Source organism: Myripristis murdjan, chromosome 6, assembly GCF_902150065.1.
Source record: "Myripristis murdjan chromosome 6, fMyrMur1.1, whole genome shotgun sequence".
Taxonomy (NCBI): Eukaryota; Metazoa; Chordata; class Actinopteri; order Holocentriformes; family Holocentridae; genus Myripristis; species Myripristis murdjan.
Genome location: NC_043985.1, coordinates 27870934 through 27884563, shown reverse-complemented (window position 1 = coordinate 27884563; position 13630 = coordinate 27870934). Strand labels below are relative to the sequence as shown.

At 43.4% G+C, this 13630-nt stretch overlaps 1 protein-coding gene across 4 annotated transcripts in view; it reads right to left on the bottom strand.

Annotated features, from left to right (window-relative positions):
* mical3a (microtubule associated monooxygenase, calponin and LIM domain containing 3a) overlaps positions 1–13630 on the bottom strand; it is a 68682-nt gene that overhangs the window by 47801 nt on the left and 7251 nt on the right. For all 4 annotated transcript variants that reach the window (XM_030054525.1, XM_030054523.1, XM_030054526.1 and 1 more), the window contains exons 2-5: positions 1605–2012; positions 1043–1250; positions 771–887; positions 542–643 (exon numbers count right to left, since the gene is read on the bottom strand). In XM_030054525.1, the coding sequence (XP_029910385.1) occupies positions 542–643; positions 771–887; positions 1043–1250; positions 1605–1883 (706 nt within the window). In that variant the 5' untranslated portion in view covers positions 1884–2012. The remainder of the gene's footprint in view (positions 1–541; positions 644–770; positions 888–1042; positions 1251–1604; positions 2013–13630) is intronic.

Sequence of the window (13630 nt, the reverse complement as noted above, 5' to 3'; positions counted from 1 at the left end):
GCTGCATGATATCAAACATTGCATGCAACCAGATGTACAAATTATTTCGTTTTTCAAGCTGTGCGAATGGAGTTCATGGGTATCCCAGAGGGAACCTGCTTCCCTTCATTGATGTAACAGGTAGCAGAACAGAGAGGGGTCATGGCTGTCCTCTCCACAGGGGTTCCCCAATGCCAGTGTGGCCGCCTGTGAGGCCCACAGACTCATACAGGAAACAGACAGTCAATTTACCAGTTCCTGCTCTGCTTTGCTAAAAGGCTCTACTCTCTGAAGATGGCTGCAGCAGCTAGACACACACACACACACACACACACACAGGCGCAAATACACAATCTTAAGCACACGAGGAATGCAGTGAGGTCAGGCACGCCACGATTTCACACAAGTGAGATCATAATCTCTCTAATTGATTCCAAGTAATTAAAAAAAAAAAAAAGTTTTGTCTTCTTTGATTGGTAAAGGAAAAACCGGATTGTGCTGTGATTTTTTTTTTTTTTTTTCATTCCAAACCATTACTCCCTGTCAGTGCTTGTGAACTTGCCTGGTAGAGTGTTTCTCCTCCCATCTGCACCAATGATGACATCAAACTCCAGCTCACTGACAGGGTGTGTCCTGGGGTGGACCTCAGCCCTCCAGCCTATCCCTGAGAAAACATGGCTTGTGTAATCAGACAGAAATGCGTCAACAGAGCCAGCTAAGAGTCTCTGACAGATTGTTCTCTTTCCATTCATTTTTCATTGAAGGCCTGACAAGCAGTTTGCGGGACTTACTTTCAGTCTCTTGGTCTTCGGGGGGCTCGATCAGACCCTTGAACTCAACGTTGACGTGGATCTCGATGCCAAGGAGGAGAGCAACTTTAAGCAGCATCAGTTGCAGCTGACGAATACCTAATTATGTAGAAACCGAGAGAAAGCAGACACAATGATATCAAAACTCCAACAGCAGCAGCACACTGCACTGCTGAGAGGACATTTGGACAAGTGCCTGCAAATGCAATACACCACAACAGATGATGTTGTACGAGTTTATGATGGCGACTCACTGATATGATCGATAGCACCGGCACAGAACTTCCCATAAAACTTCTTGGCCCCGAGGCCCCTGAGGTCCTGGATGGTGAACGGCCAGAGGTGGAGCACGTTGTTCCTGGAGAAAGCATCTCTCTTCTCCAGCAGCACCACTTTGGCGCCCAGAAACCCAAGCTCGATGGCTGTCCGCAGACCACATGGCCCAGCACCGATGATCAGACACTAGAGGTGAGAGAGGAACAAATAAAGCTGTGAAAAATGGCTAACGAGAAGTGTGCCAACAGCAACAGAAGACATAGTTGAATGATTACACAGAAAGCCATTAAGGTAATTACTTAAGTCAACTCAAATAAACTTTGCTTGAAAAGCATATTTTAACACTGGACAAGCACAATTTAGAATATTTCATATACAGTAGGGCGCAAATGCTCATAGTTCCCTTTGGTGTGCCTTTGCTGATTTCTGGATATTTAAGTTTGAATTTCGATCATTTCGCTTTCAATGCCGTCTAAGGGCTGCCAACACTTGGAACTGTTTAAGCTTTAAATGCAAAAAAAAAATCCAATGTAGGCCCACCTTTGAGTTGGCACATGCACGGCCTTTCTTGTACTCCTTGTGGCTTGCCCTCTTGTCTAACTTGGCCCAGAGTGCCTTGGCCTTCCAGTAGTTGAGTTTGGACTTGAGCTTGTGGTAGAAGACCCTGTACTCGCTGGGCTTGAGCTCCAGGTGGTCGCACAGCTCCTGGAAGGCCTTGAGCGTGCCTTTGCAAGTGGTCGCCTGGACGAAGTTATCAAACAGGACATGGGACCGGTTCACCCCATCTCCCCCAGCCGCACCAGCGCCTCCATCCCCCATGGTCCGGGCTCACGCGGGGCTGTGAGGGCCCTTCACCCCCAGGCAGGGGCCTCTGGGTCCAGCCCCAGCCCTGGGACTGCCTCTGTGTCTCTGGTGGGGGTCTAACTTCCAGCCTCAGGCATCCTCATCCTGTCAGGGAAAATGAGAGACAGATAATTGAGCGGATCATGAGAAAATAATTTCCACGTCACAAGAAGTCAAACATACAAGCTATGGATTATTTTCATAGCTTAAACAATATCAACATAGTCACTTCACATTTCCAGAACATTTTATTAGATAGGCCTTGTATAGGGAAACCATGCATAATAGGACAATATGCATTATTTCACAATACAGTTTGATATACATAATAGGGTTCATGATTCAATAAAACAGCAATTGAATGAAATAAACAATGTAATAAACAAAATTTTAATTGTAAATTTTATGAGCCACAAATATTCCTAGTACTGGGACTGGCTTAGTAGAATGTTAACAACTTAAAAATGCTGTCATTAAAAGGTGTAAATAATATAATTTTGACAGGCAGCCCATTAAATTGTGATGGACAAGCCATCTCATTTGTAATTACAAAACCAAAATAAAATGCAGCCTGCAGCAATTGCTTTTCCTCCCCCACAGCGTGTATTATCACATGTTTCTTAGCAGTATATTAAATTTCAACATACTGCTCAATCCCTAATGATAACTTAATGAAGGAGCAGAAAACCAAGTGGAAATTTAAAGTGTTTGGATTCAAATCACCATAATCCTGATGACTGGTTCATTCCTTTCCTCTGTCACAGATTTTTTGTGGTAAAGATCATCAACATGCAGCGTGAAATAAAATGAATGGGCTCATCTAAATTTCTAGGAAAAGTACCGATTCAGCTTCAGTTTTTTGGCTGACAATGGAATGCCCTCACTAAGAGAGGCTTGACTCAAATTAAAATCGGCCCTGGCCAGCTGATTAGTCAGACAAACAACCAGAGGTGCAATAAGCAGGTCACTTCAGGTCTCACTGCCATTCTCCTGTAGCCACACCACCTAAAACAAGCTCTTATCTGTCTAGGAACGGAGCCGCCGGACACAGGAAGCACACTGAACCGCACAAAGCCAAACAGGAAACAAACAGGGCATGTGTGTGTACACAAATCACTGGGGCACAGAATCACTCAGACGGATTCCCCATTCCAGACGGTGGAAATAATGCTTCATCCCAAAACACCGCGAATCAAAACACAATCATACTCATTCAAGACGATAATTTGGCAGCAGCTCCAGCCAGACAGCACCGAGGCTGCTACCTGCCATTTAAAAAGACATTCACTGTTCCTGCCCTTGTTGCTGCTTCCTGTATCAACACTGCAAGTGAGAGCTGATTTTTGCTGTTGTTTATAGCGGCTATATACCTGCTATAACATGCAGCGGTGTGTCTCTTTGTGTGCTGTGCTTTTTCACCCGCGGGGAGGAGATCACTCATGTTCTATGGCGTCTGTAGCTCAGCTGTCAAGGCTGGAATGTCTCTCTCCACGTCTCAGGAGTGGAGTTTTCCAAAATGTCAGCTTTTTCACAGCATCGGCGCAAAGTGTAAGGATAGATAACGGCAAAATAGACAATGAAAATTAACGAAGAGCTGCTAGATCAGCCGTGAGGAGTACACATCACCTTGTCTGAGCCAGTCTGTGCGCTGAATAATAACTGGATCGAGCCAAGCAGTGACTCTGGTTTTCATTAATTCCCCAGGGCGACAATGCAGAAACTTGCCACAATGGCTCAGCACATAGGATCACTTTACACAGGTATATTTATGTAACACTCTGACGTGTAGAGACTATCCACAGAATCAAAGGCTGTTTAAAACAAATTCACCATGAATATTGCGTTTGCATGTAAAGGCAACAATTTGCTTTTGTCTGATCTATTGATCACACAAAACATGGCACATTGACAACAGAAAAAGGTTAAGGATTAAGTGGGTTTGTTAAAGGACTAGGCCTAGATGCTCTCTCTTTTATTCAACAGGGTTGCAGTAAAAGGAAGGATGATGGAAAGACAATATGGCCTGATTCTCTGATTCACAAGGGACAGTTCATGGTTCTTATATCTCAAAAAAGCAAAGAGCTTATATCAAAACTGTTGGACGTGCTACATGAGATGTAACATAAAAATCACAATGCCAAAAACCTTCCTGCAACCTTATACCGATCCTCACCAGAGAACAATTTGACTCTGTTGTCTGTCACATGCCAAAATGAGTTTGCCAACAATTACTGCAAGTGTTTCCTGAGGAAATCGCAAATGAACTGTAAAGCCGTCAGCTTATTTCTGTAAAAAGCTGACAGGCCCCTGTGAAGTATTCTCAATGCACCACTGTCCAGGAAGCCTAGATAGCTCACGGAAACCAATGCAGTCCCAGTCCCAGTAGCAATACATGATGAAAGGGAGGCAGGTACAGGGGTCACTAGGCCTCCCTTTCACACCCTGCCAACTCCTCACTGCTGTGGAAACAGCAGGCTCTGGGTCTGGCTCAGCCTCAGTCCGTCAGACGCAGCACTAGAAATGCAGTGCCAGCAAAGACGAAAGAGGCCTCTTCCACCACAGTCACTTAGGTAACCAGCTACACCCTTTCCTCTAGCCCACCAAAACCCACAGAGCAGTCTCTTAGTGAAAGTGTGGAGCTGGACTTTCTATGGAAAACCGCACTCTGTGAGGTCCACTGGCACCTGTAGCAGCTGTGCAAAGTCTCTGGGTAGTATGTGCGCACACACACACACACACACACACACACACACACACAGTGTTCCCCGTACCATAGCCTTGCCTGCCACCCCCGAAAGAATCAAAATATTTTATTTATGCTATTTTGTAAATTTATTTGCACTCATGCAATGGTGCAGTAAAAGCTTTCCAACAAGCGTAATTTATTAATGCAATCTGTCGAAAGACGAAACCAAACATCCGAAACTCAGACCAAAATAAACTCACCCAACTTGTAAACTTGACTCTCCTAACAGTTTGTTTGTTCGGATCCAAATGTTCTGTAATACTGTAATTAACGGGGTTAGCCCCCAATTAATCAGCACGGCATGTCTTAAACATCTTGTTTGAGGCCTCATGAAAACATACTGAAATAATAATAAAAAAAAAAAAATCAAACATTCTGCACGCCAAAACAGAATGTGAGCTTGGGCCAGCAGTCGCAAAAGGTTATATAAATAAATACATTGACAGTGAAATCAAATCAGTTTGCAAAGAAAGAGCTGACCTGTTGCTGTTGCCAACCTCCCCATTCACAGAGGGGACACACAGGATCCCCTCGGTGGGCTGTAAGCAAGTGCCTTCTGGTGAATTCACGAGGAGCCAAGAACAGACAATATCACCCCTATGGCACACTCCTGAGGAAGCTCGCAGTAAACATTTAACACCCTCAGAGCTCTTTGAAGGGGAAGGGGAGTGCATTCAGTGTGTTTTCACTGTGTGTGTGTGTGTGTGTGTGTGTGTGTGTGTGTGTGTGTGTTGTCAAAAGATGCTGCACTACAGGTTTAGTTTTGCTGCAACAATGGCAGAGCCTGACCCAGCTAAACAACCAGAGACAGCTGGGCCTGTAATTAGATAGAAGAGTGGCCTCCTGCAGAGGCTCATATGACCATTCTTCGGGAAACGCTGCACCATATATTTCTGTTACACAGATAATGCTGGTCGAGATGGACTAGCACAGTATCACTGATGGGAAATGTAAAATTTTGCTCTGGGTGAGTTTATTTATTATTCTGTTACAGAAAAGGGGGAGAAGCAGTTGTGTGGTTGGCTGAGCAGTAAAACTGCATCAATGCATTTGACATCAAGTATTGATCTTTAATTACTTCATTATTAATATTTTCAATAAGCTCTTGGCGGTAGAGACAGAAGTGAGATGAACAGAAAACTTTGATCTCAGATAACAAAGATTTTGATCCAGGTTGCATTGGTTGCATTAAAAAAAAAGGAACAAACTGCAACATACATCATATCACAATACTCAGGATACTGCAAATCATCAAAAAAATCCCATCATGGCTCAAGCTCTGTGATAATGCATGGTGAAGCGAGGCCTTTGGTGATTCCCATCGCTAATCCTGAGGGAAGGGATGTTTATGAAATAAGTAACAAAAATTCCTATTTCTTCCAACAAGATTAAAATTCCAACCGTGCAGTCCCGAGTGGATAATGCAAAGGAGAAAGCAAAAGCAGTTTCGCCTCGGCACTCCTTTAAAATCTTGACATCTGGATGAGCTGCGGGATTTCACACTCGGAAGAATCACATCCTCACACACATGCATGCGAGCTCGTACACCCACACAACCCCTCACCCACCAGCCCTCCCAGTGCACACACACACACACACACATGGATATGGCATGCTTTCTGTGGTTTACTGCTTGGATTACATCATCCTCTAATCTAAAAATAGATCCACAGATTAGGCCACTAGGCTACATGTTTTTTTCAAGGCACCCTTTTGATTCAAACACATCCCCTACTTGTTACTGGCAGTAAAAATACTTTGTACAAAAGAATTTATTGCCAGTGACCCGCTTGGATGAATGTATATTTTAATTAAAGATGACTGGCGATGTCTGATGGGTATTTTTAGGTTATTTTCCATGTTTGGTCAATGTGAAGAATCCATCTGGGGTTTCACACAACTGCATGTGTGTATCTTGTCTGCATTCAATTTTGATTTTCATTCCAGGATCCGAGCCCAAGGCTAAAACAACAGAATATAAAAAAAAAAAAAAAAAAACAAAGAATAATAGGGTGAGATTTTACTACGAGAGTGAACCGATTACAGAGTGGATTTTGGCGTGGAGAGAGCATGGACGGTCAGTAAAAGCAACCAAAAAGGCAGGTAAATTGCTTGCAGACTGCAGCAGAATACCTAACTAGGCTACTGTAACCTTGTGTGTGTCCATGTGTATCCTTAAATAGGATGATGCCCTCACTCTCCTGTTCCTGGATGAGCGATGTTCAAGAGGACACCCTAGAGATGAAAGTAATACCCCATCGCAGTCGCCTTCTCTTCATCCATCAGTGAACTTGGAAGAGAGGAGGTGGGAGGACAGGATGCAACGTGATCGGTCTCTCCGAGCGGTGGATAATAATGGATGTACAACCAGAACATTCAATCCGCCCACCTTGTTATTGTGGTACACCGGCCAATTCCCCAAATCTAAATGCATGTACTGTAATTGTAGTTGGATTTGACAGATCGATTGCTAGGCCCATTCCTTCCTGTTTGCCTTTCGACACCGGTGGTATTGCTATTATTCTTGACATTTATTGATCACTTCAGTGTTCCCCTCATAGTCATTATGACAATCACTGGAGAGTATGACTGCAAAACTAATTGCGGTGCAATGCGCTGGCAGGTGTGGTCTATTCAGGGCATGCCTGCAAGCTGTAAATAGATCAGACCACGATCACAGTTGGACAGAGTTGTTATCTCTCCTTCCTCCTGCATCATGTGTTCCACTGGACATTATTTGCACGTTATGTAGGCTGGTAATAGGCTAAAGTTCAATTCCAACATCATAACGCAATGGGAGACACAGGTCAAAGCTAGGCTAATTCAGAAATCAATGCAATCTGAAGAGCACAGAAAACCAAAATTAAGTCACGCCAGTCGAAGAGACATTTTCAGATCTTGTACTGTGAAATCCTGCATACTTTAATATCTTCCCCATCCGTACTTTCATTCTGTTTTTTTCCAAGACTGAGGTGTGTTCACTCTGAGCGCTGCAGCTGGTGGGAAGCCTCCAGACACTGTTGCGGCAACAGCAACCATCAACACACAGTTTGCCGTCTGGACAGACCCACGCTGATGTTATGATGTCAGACAGTATTCCTTCTGTCGGACTTCCATCCCACTCTTTCCATTTCTTTGAGCAAGCATTTTGGTGGCGATCATTATATCATCAACCATCAACTCTGTCATTCTTTTTAGTGCTTGAAGCAGAGCAAAAAATGACAAATAGACAAACTGGTTGGAGGCAAATGCAGCAGATTTGACAGCATTAGTAGGGCTGGGTACTGGCAAGGACCTCATGATACAATATATATTACAGTACATGGGTTAAGCCACAATTGTATCACAATACACTGCAATACTCGACATAATTTAGCGAAAATGTATAAGTAGAGCTTAAAACACAACATACTGCATAAAATACACAACAATTCACATGATAAATCAGGTGACAAATCAAAACTGTAGATGAATCAAATCAGATTAATTCAAAATCTGCATTCTCGTGTACTAAAACAGCATTAGTACAATGCACTTCACACAGTACTGTCAAAAAGTACTAAATGATAACACAAGGGGCATAAGAAGCAGTACAATGTTGTGAAAAAATATACCAAGCTGTATAATTTGCCAAGCAACAGGGTTGATAGTTGGCCATTTTGAGCAGTGGAAAGACCGTAGACAACTGGTCAGTAAGTCCTACTTAAGGAAAGAAGCACAAGGTGCTGTGTGTTACAGTAAATCACATCACAGCCATGATGTGATTTACTGTAACACACAGCCCCTCCTGTCCCAGTGCTTTTACACAACAGTTACGATATTGAAGCGACAATATTGTTTCGATCTCAAATAACACGCTAAAATAAAGTTGTGATTACCGTTACTGATGCTCTACAGCTTCCAAAAAAGTGTTTAGCAGCAGCCGACATGCACTTACATCTGTTTCAATACTTTCTCTGGTACTTTCTTTGTCAACCGTTACAAAAATGAAGGGCCCAAACCATCTGCCATGGGGCACCTCATTTCTGCTCCTGTTTGCCTTTTCTTCTTTTTCAGCCTCGTGACTCAAACCAAAAGTTACACTGCATTTAGAAACATATCCATTGTTAGCAACAGTCAGAATGTGGTTTCAGTTTCGCTGTTGTCAGAGGTATAATACAAATGAAGTGATGTGGCTCCCGTGATGTTATAGTAAATAACACAGAGCCCTTTACCAGTCGCATGGCTTGACCAGAAACCTCCGTGGTATAATCAGTGATAACTACCAAGAGAGCTCCCTCACCATCACGTCTGTAAGCACAGCTGTAAACAAAACACTAGGCTTATTGCTGAGTAATTCTACACAGATGGGGATGTGGTGCCTCAGGTCAAACTCTGGCCGCCATAAAAAAGTCTGTTACAACAGCAGCAGTATGATGATATCACATGGGAGGGTTATCAAGAATCTAGTCTGTAAACATTTCTGCAGAAAACATGTTCCTGATCAGATACGAGGGCAAATCTATCGGAAACAATAGTGATCATGAAATTTAATTACAAACATGATCACTCCATGACAGCAGAACGGTAATACATACAAAGTTATAAAGTCAACAAAGTGGTTAAATTCTCTTTTTTATTTTTCTGGTAAAATCTTCAGAATTTCCCCCACAGGAGTGGAGACAGTTGTCTGTCTGTCCAGAGCGATATCAGCAGACAAGGCCTCACAGTGCAGTGACTGCGCAAACATTTGTTGTCTGAAGCACAACTTGCTTCTGGCAAAGACCTTCTCCGAACCATCTGGCTTTTGAATCACTTGTGTTTTCTGACAAATCGGCTACACTGTGCTGCACAGCCATTCGTTTTAATTCCCACAACTGACTTCCAACAGCTCCAGAAACTGGGCGCCTCTGAGCCAAACGTACGAATTTCCTCATTAAAACACGACACAGAGAAATCACTGCCTGACAAATTGACCTTCAGGACACTGGGAAAACATCACGGATCCAGTCTAATTAATCACTTTTGCGGTGTCCTGGGAATCAACGAACCAAGGCGTCACACTGAGTGCAAGCAGCATCCTGTGTTGGGTCCAGATCATCACTTCTAATATGTGTCATCTGCACTTTCCTGCAGTCTTCCCAGAAAGGACGCATTCACCGTTACTGATTGGCATGTTTAATCCAGAGCAGCCAATTTTAAATGTGTATTTTCAAGTACTTAATGGCCTTTTAATCTCAACTTTTCCATCCAAGTAAATATTTAAACAATTACAAGCCACCTTCGTGAAATTCGTTGAAAGATTAGAGAACCTGTCCAATTTTGAAAAAGAATATAGGCTAGGCTAACAAATACAGACAGTTTTACCGCTGACAGGGGTTAGGTATAAATAAAACCGCTAGAAACAAATCACGACCAGTTACATTTGACCTTCATATATTATTGTAATCTGATAGGCTAAAGTCACTGCAGATCAGAGGTGGTGCTGCTCCAAGAGGCTTTATTAGTATTGGTCCAAGTCGGCTCAGTTTCGCTGCCAATGCACCCTTCAATTCTATCCAAAAGAGAGAGAGAGCTTAGCTGAATCTGGGTACTGTTAAATTCCTTCACTGGCCTATATCACACTCATTCCAACCATGAAAGGGGATTTCAAATGGATTGCTTACAAACTGCAAATAGCAGAGCCAATAAAAGAATTAGCCTCCAGTAACTGAAAATCTCTCACGGGCTACTCAGGGGAATATTTAGCGACAACAAAGGGTCTTTCTTATCAAATTTCTATTAGTGATGCCTCTTCAGGGTAATCTGAGCCTTGGCCCGGACCGTTTGTTTATGGCTGTCCAACATGGTTGATTAGAACGGCCTGCCAGCACGTCAGAGCTGTTTGATTTAGTGACGTTAAGGTTATCCTCTAAATTCCCAGCTCCAGCGTCACTTCTTCTACTTTGGCGTGTTTCATCACAAAACTAGACCAGATGCCGCAGCTATCAGCCATAAAAACAGCAAACCACTAGACAGGGGATGGAGGAGAGCACAGGAATGCCATAAAACATAGCTGTTCCTGTATTCTATCAATATCACTGCTCATTCAAATCCGCTAATTTGACTACCCGCCTCCAGGGATTTTGACATTTGGCTATCTCTGTCATTCATGTGCAAATTTTCCCACCGGAGTGCGTGGCGAGATGGTGACATGCATCTAGTTACTCGTGCACTCAGATCTATCCTTTCCATGGAACTAGGAAGTGCAATCTGAGACCTGTGCGCAAACCCAGCCGAGAGAGAGACCTGTTTCCTTGGCCGAGTCGTGACCGTGGTGGAATGGAGGAGAAGATGGAAACAAGGAAGGCAAGAGAGAGAAGTTGAGGAGCGGGCCGCATGCTACAAGCGGCTTTTCATCGGTGACCCGGCTGTTTCATGTAACTGTCCAGAGGGAAAAGCAGAAGAATAAATACATAAATAGATAAATTGAGGCCTGGATAGGAATTATGTTACAACACCAGCAAATGATTCACCTCCAGCAACACCTGACTTGCCAATCTCAGTGGATTCCCTTTTTTTTTCCCATGAGAAAGAAAACACTCCTTTGTCTTCCTTCACTTAGGGCTGACATGATGGACAGGAATATTGCAGCTGAGCCAAGCCTTATAATAACTAACTTTAACATCTCATAAGTGGATCATGCCTTACAATGCATGTAGGCTTGCTCGTGGTGTGTTTCTTATTCTGGCAGGCCATGGGAAAGTACAGTGCAGCTCTGCTCACGGTTTCTGCGCTCTTCTCTCCCCCCCGTATTAATTACAAAGCCAATGTTTAAACTTCGAAGAGCCTCAGCAAACAGCCAGACTCCAGACCGTTTGGACGGCTGCTGAATGTAACCGAGGCTCAGAGGATTGGCTGAAAATTGCCCAAGAAAGGATGAGAAGCGAACTTCATATTCCCACTGTGCTTTGACATTTTATGATTCCTTTATGGGCTTGAGCTAAAAGGATCTGGCAAGGCATCACTGCATGGTTGTGATATTCCTCCTGTGTCTGTGCCCACTGCCATTGCTCTCCGGTCTGGATGGCAGAAACTGATTTATCACCGAGGGATGTTAACAGAAAAGTGCAGTGTTAGAACAGTGACAGAGGAAAAAAAAAAAGAAAGAAAAAGAAAAAAGAGAAAGAAAAAAGCTGATTATTCTGAATATTCTGTTTATTGCTGTTCAAATTTAATCCACACAATGCATAAAAGATCAAAACAGGGCATTTCTCAGTGAGGATAAAACATGACAGGAACAATAAAATTGCAACACTGCCCAAAGACTGAAGTCGTTTTCTATGTGAAAAGCCGCAACTTTTGTTTGTTCCACTATTTACTGAGATTTATCTTTAGATCTTTCTAAATCTACTAACATCAGTGCCTCAAACAAATCATTGTGGCTCTGGGTCAAAAACCCCAAACTGCTTTCATGATCCGTAGTGTTTGACAAGAACAAAGAATCAGACAGCTGCTTGTGCAAAGCCTAGGAGCAACATGCAACAGTTAGACACAGCCCGCGCTAATCCTGTCGCACAAACACTCGCACACTTGCTGTCTCTAATCCCAATTTGTGGGCGGGGTTGTGAGCAGCTCCGATGGTAAACAAGTGCTGGATGTATGGAGACGGCGAGACGAGGGAATGGGCAGAATGAGCCGCCAGAAGTCATTTCTGTTGCGTTACGCCGACCACTCTGGGTCTCCAACCAGGGCTGCAGATGCCTTGATCTTTCTCCAGGGTCCAAACAACCATAAAGATCGACTGGTGGCACTCAGTAAAGCAGCTCCAGCAACCTAACAAGCCTGAGGGCCTGAAGAGACTCTACTCTAAACCAGCAGCTAGGGTGAAGCCTAAGATGGACAAGATGGGAAAGAGGCGAATAGGCATAAATATGTTAATGATAATGAATAGCAAACTGGCAAATCTCCCCTCCACAGGTGGTTTTGTCATTTGTATTTTAAATTCTAGTGGAGATCCCAATGTTTCCGAAGATACCAAATATGTCCTGTTGAATTACAGGAAAATGTGTATAAAATAATGCACAACACATTTAGATATCTTCTATTTGATGTAATGGTGCAGCCATAAATCAGTGGTGACTTAGATTTGAATATTTCACTCAACATAAGCTGAAGTGGGATGTAGTTTCAATAAAATGCTGCAACCAGCAGGTATTGAATAAACTGTATATGTGTCAGTGTTATGAAATGTTTTTATTTTCTAACTCTGAAGCTACTTATGTGGAAGTTTAAGGGGCAATCGGAGTTCAAAGAGTTATTTTTAGACTATTTTTTGACACTAAGGGTGACAGGCAGCTGGGTGGCCTAGTGATAGAAGACAGGACAGTCCAAGTTCAAGCCCTCCTGTAAGTCAGTTTAGGCCATGGTGAGGTGTCCTTTAGCAAGTTGCTAAATCCCTTCAAGTCGCGGGCCGCAGTTCTGCAGCTGCCCGACCAAGTAAGACCTCCCTGTGGGATGAGGGGAAAGCAGAAAGAATGTACTTTCAAGGATCCAAAAGTAGGTTGTTTTACACCTTTGTTTAAAATGAAGCACACCAAACGTGTACTTTGCATTGGGAAAGATCCAGAAAGCATATTGTCCGTTTACAAATCAAAGCCATAAAGGAAACAGACCCCAAAACTGTGGTCGAGCAGCGTCTGAGAACAGTGCAAACGCGATCAAACAGATAGTGTGAGAATATGCACGAGTGGTTGCTTTCCAGCCTCACATTGCTCAATCATTTCACGTCTCTCCTGCCAGCTCCATTAAACAGAGCAGCACACCCCGGACCTAAGGAGACAGCACTTTGTGTGTGAACTGTGCCGAGCCGCAGACTAATCCAGTAGGAAGGTAACCAAACACCCACACAGAGCTATGAAACATGCTGATAGCTTTACCGGAGAGAGCATGAAAACAGATTCCTCCTGAATTACACTTTAATTCCTGTCACATTTTACAAGCTGCAGGTTAAATCAAT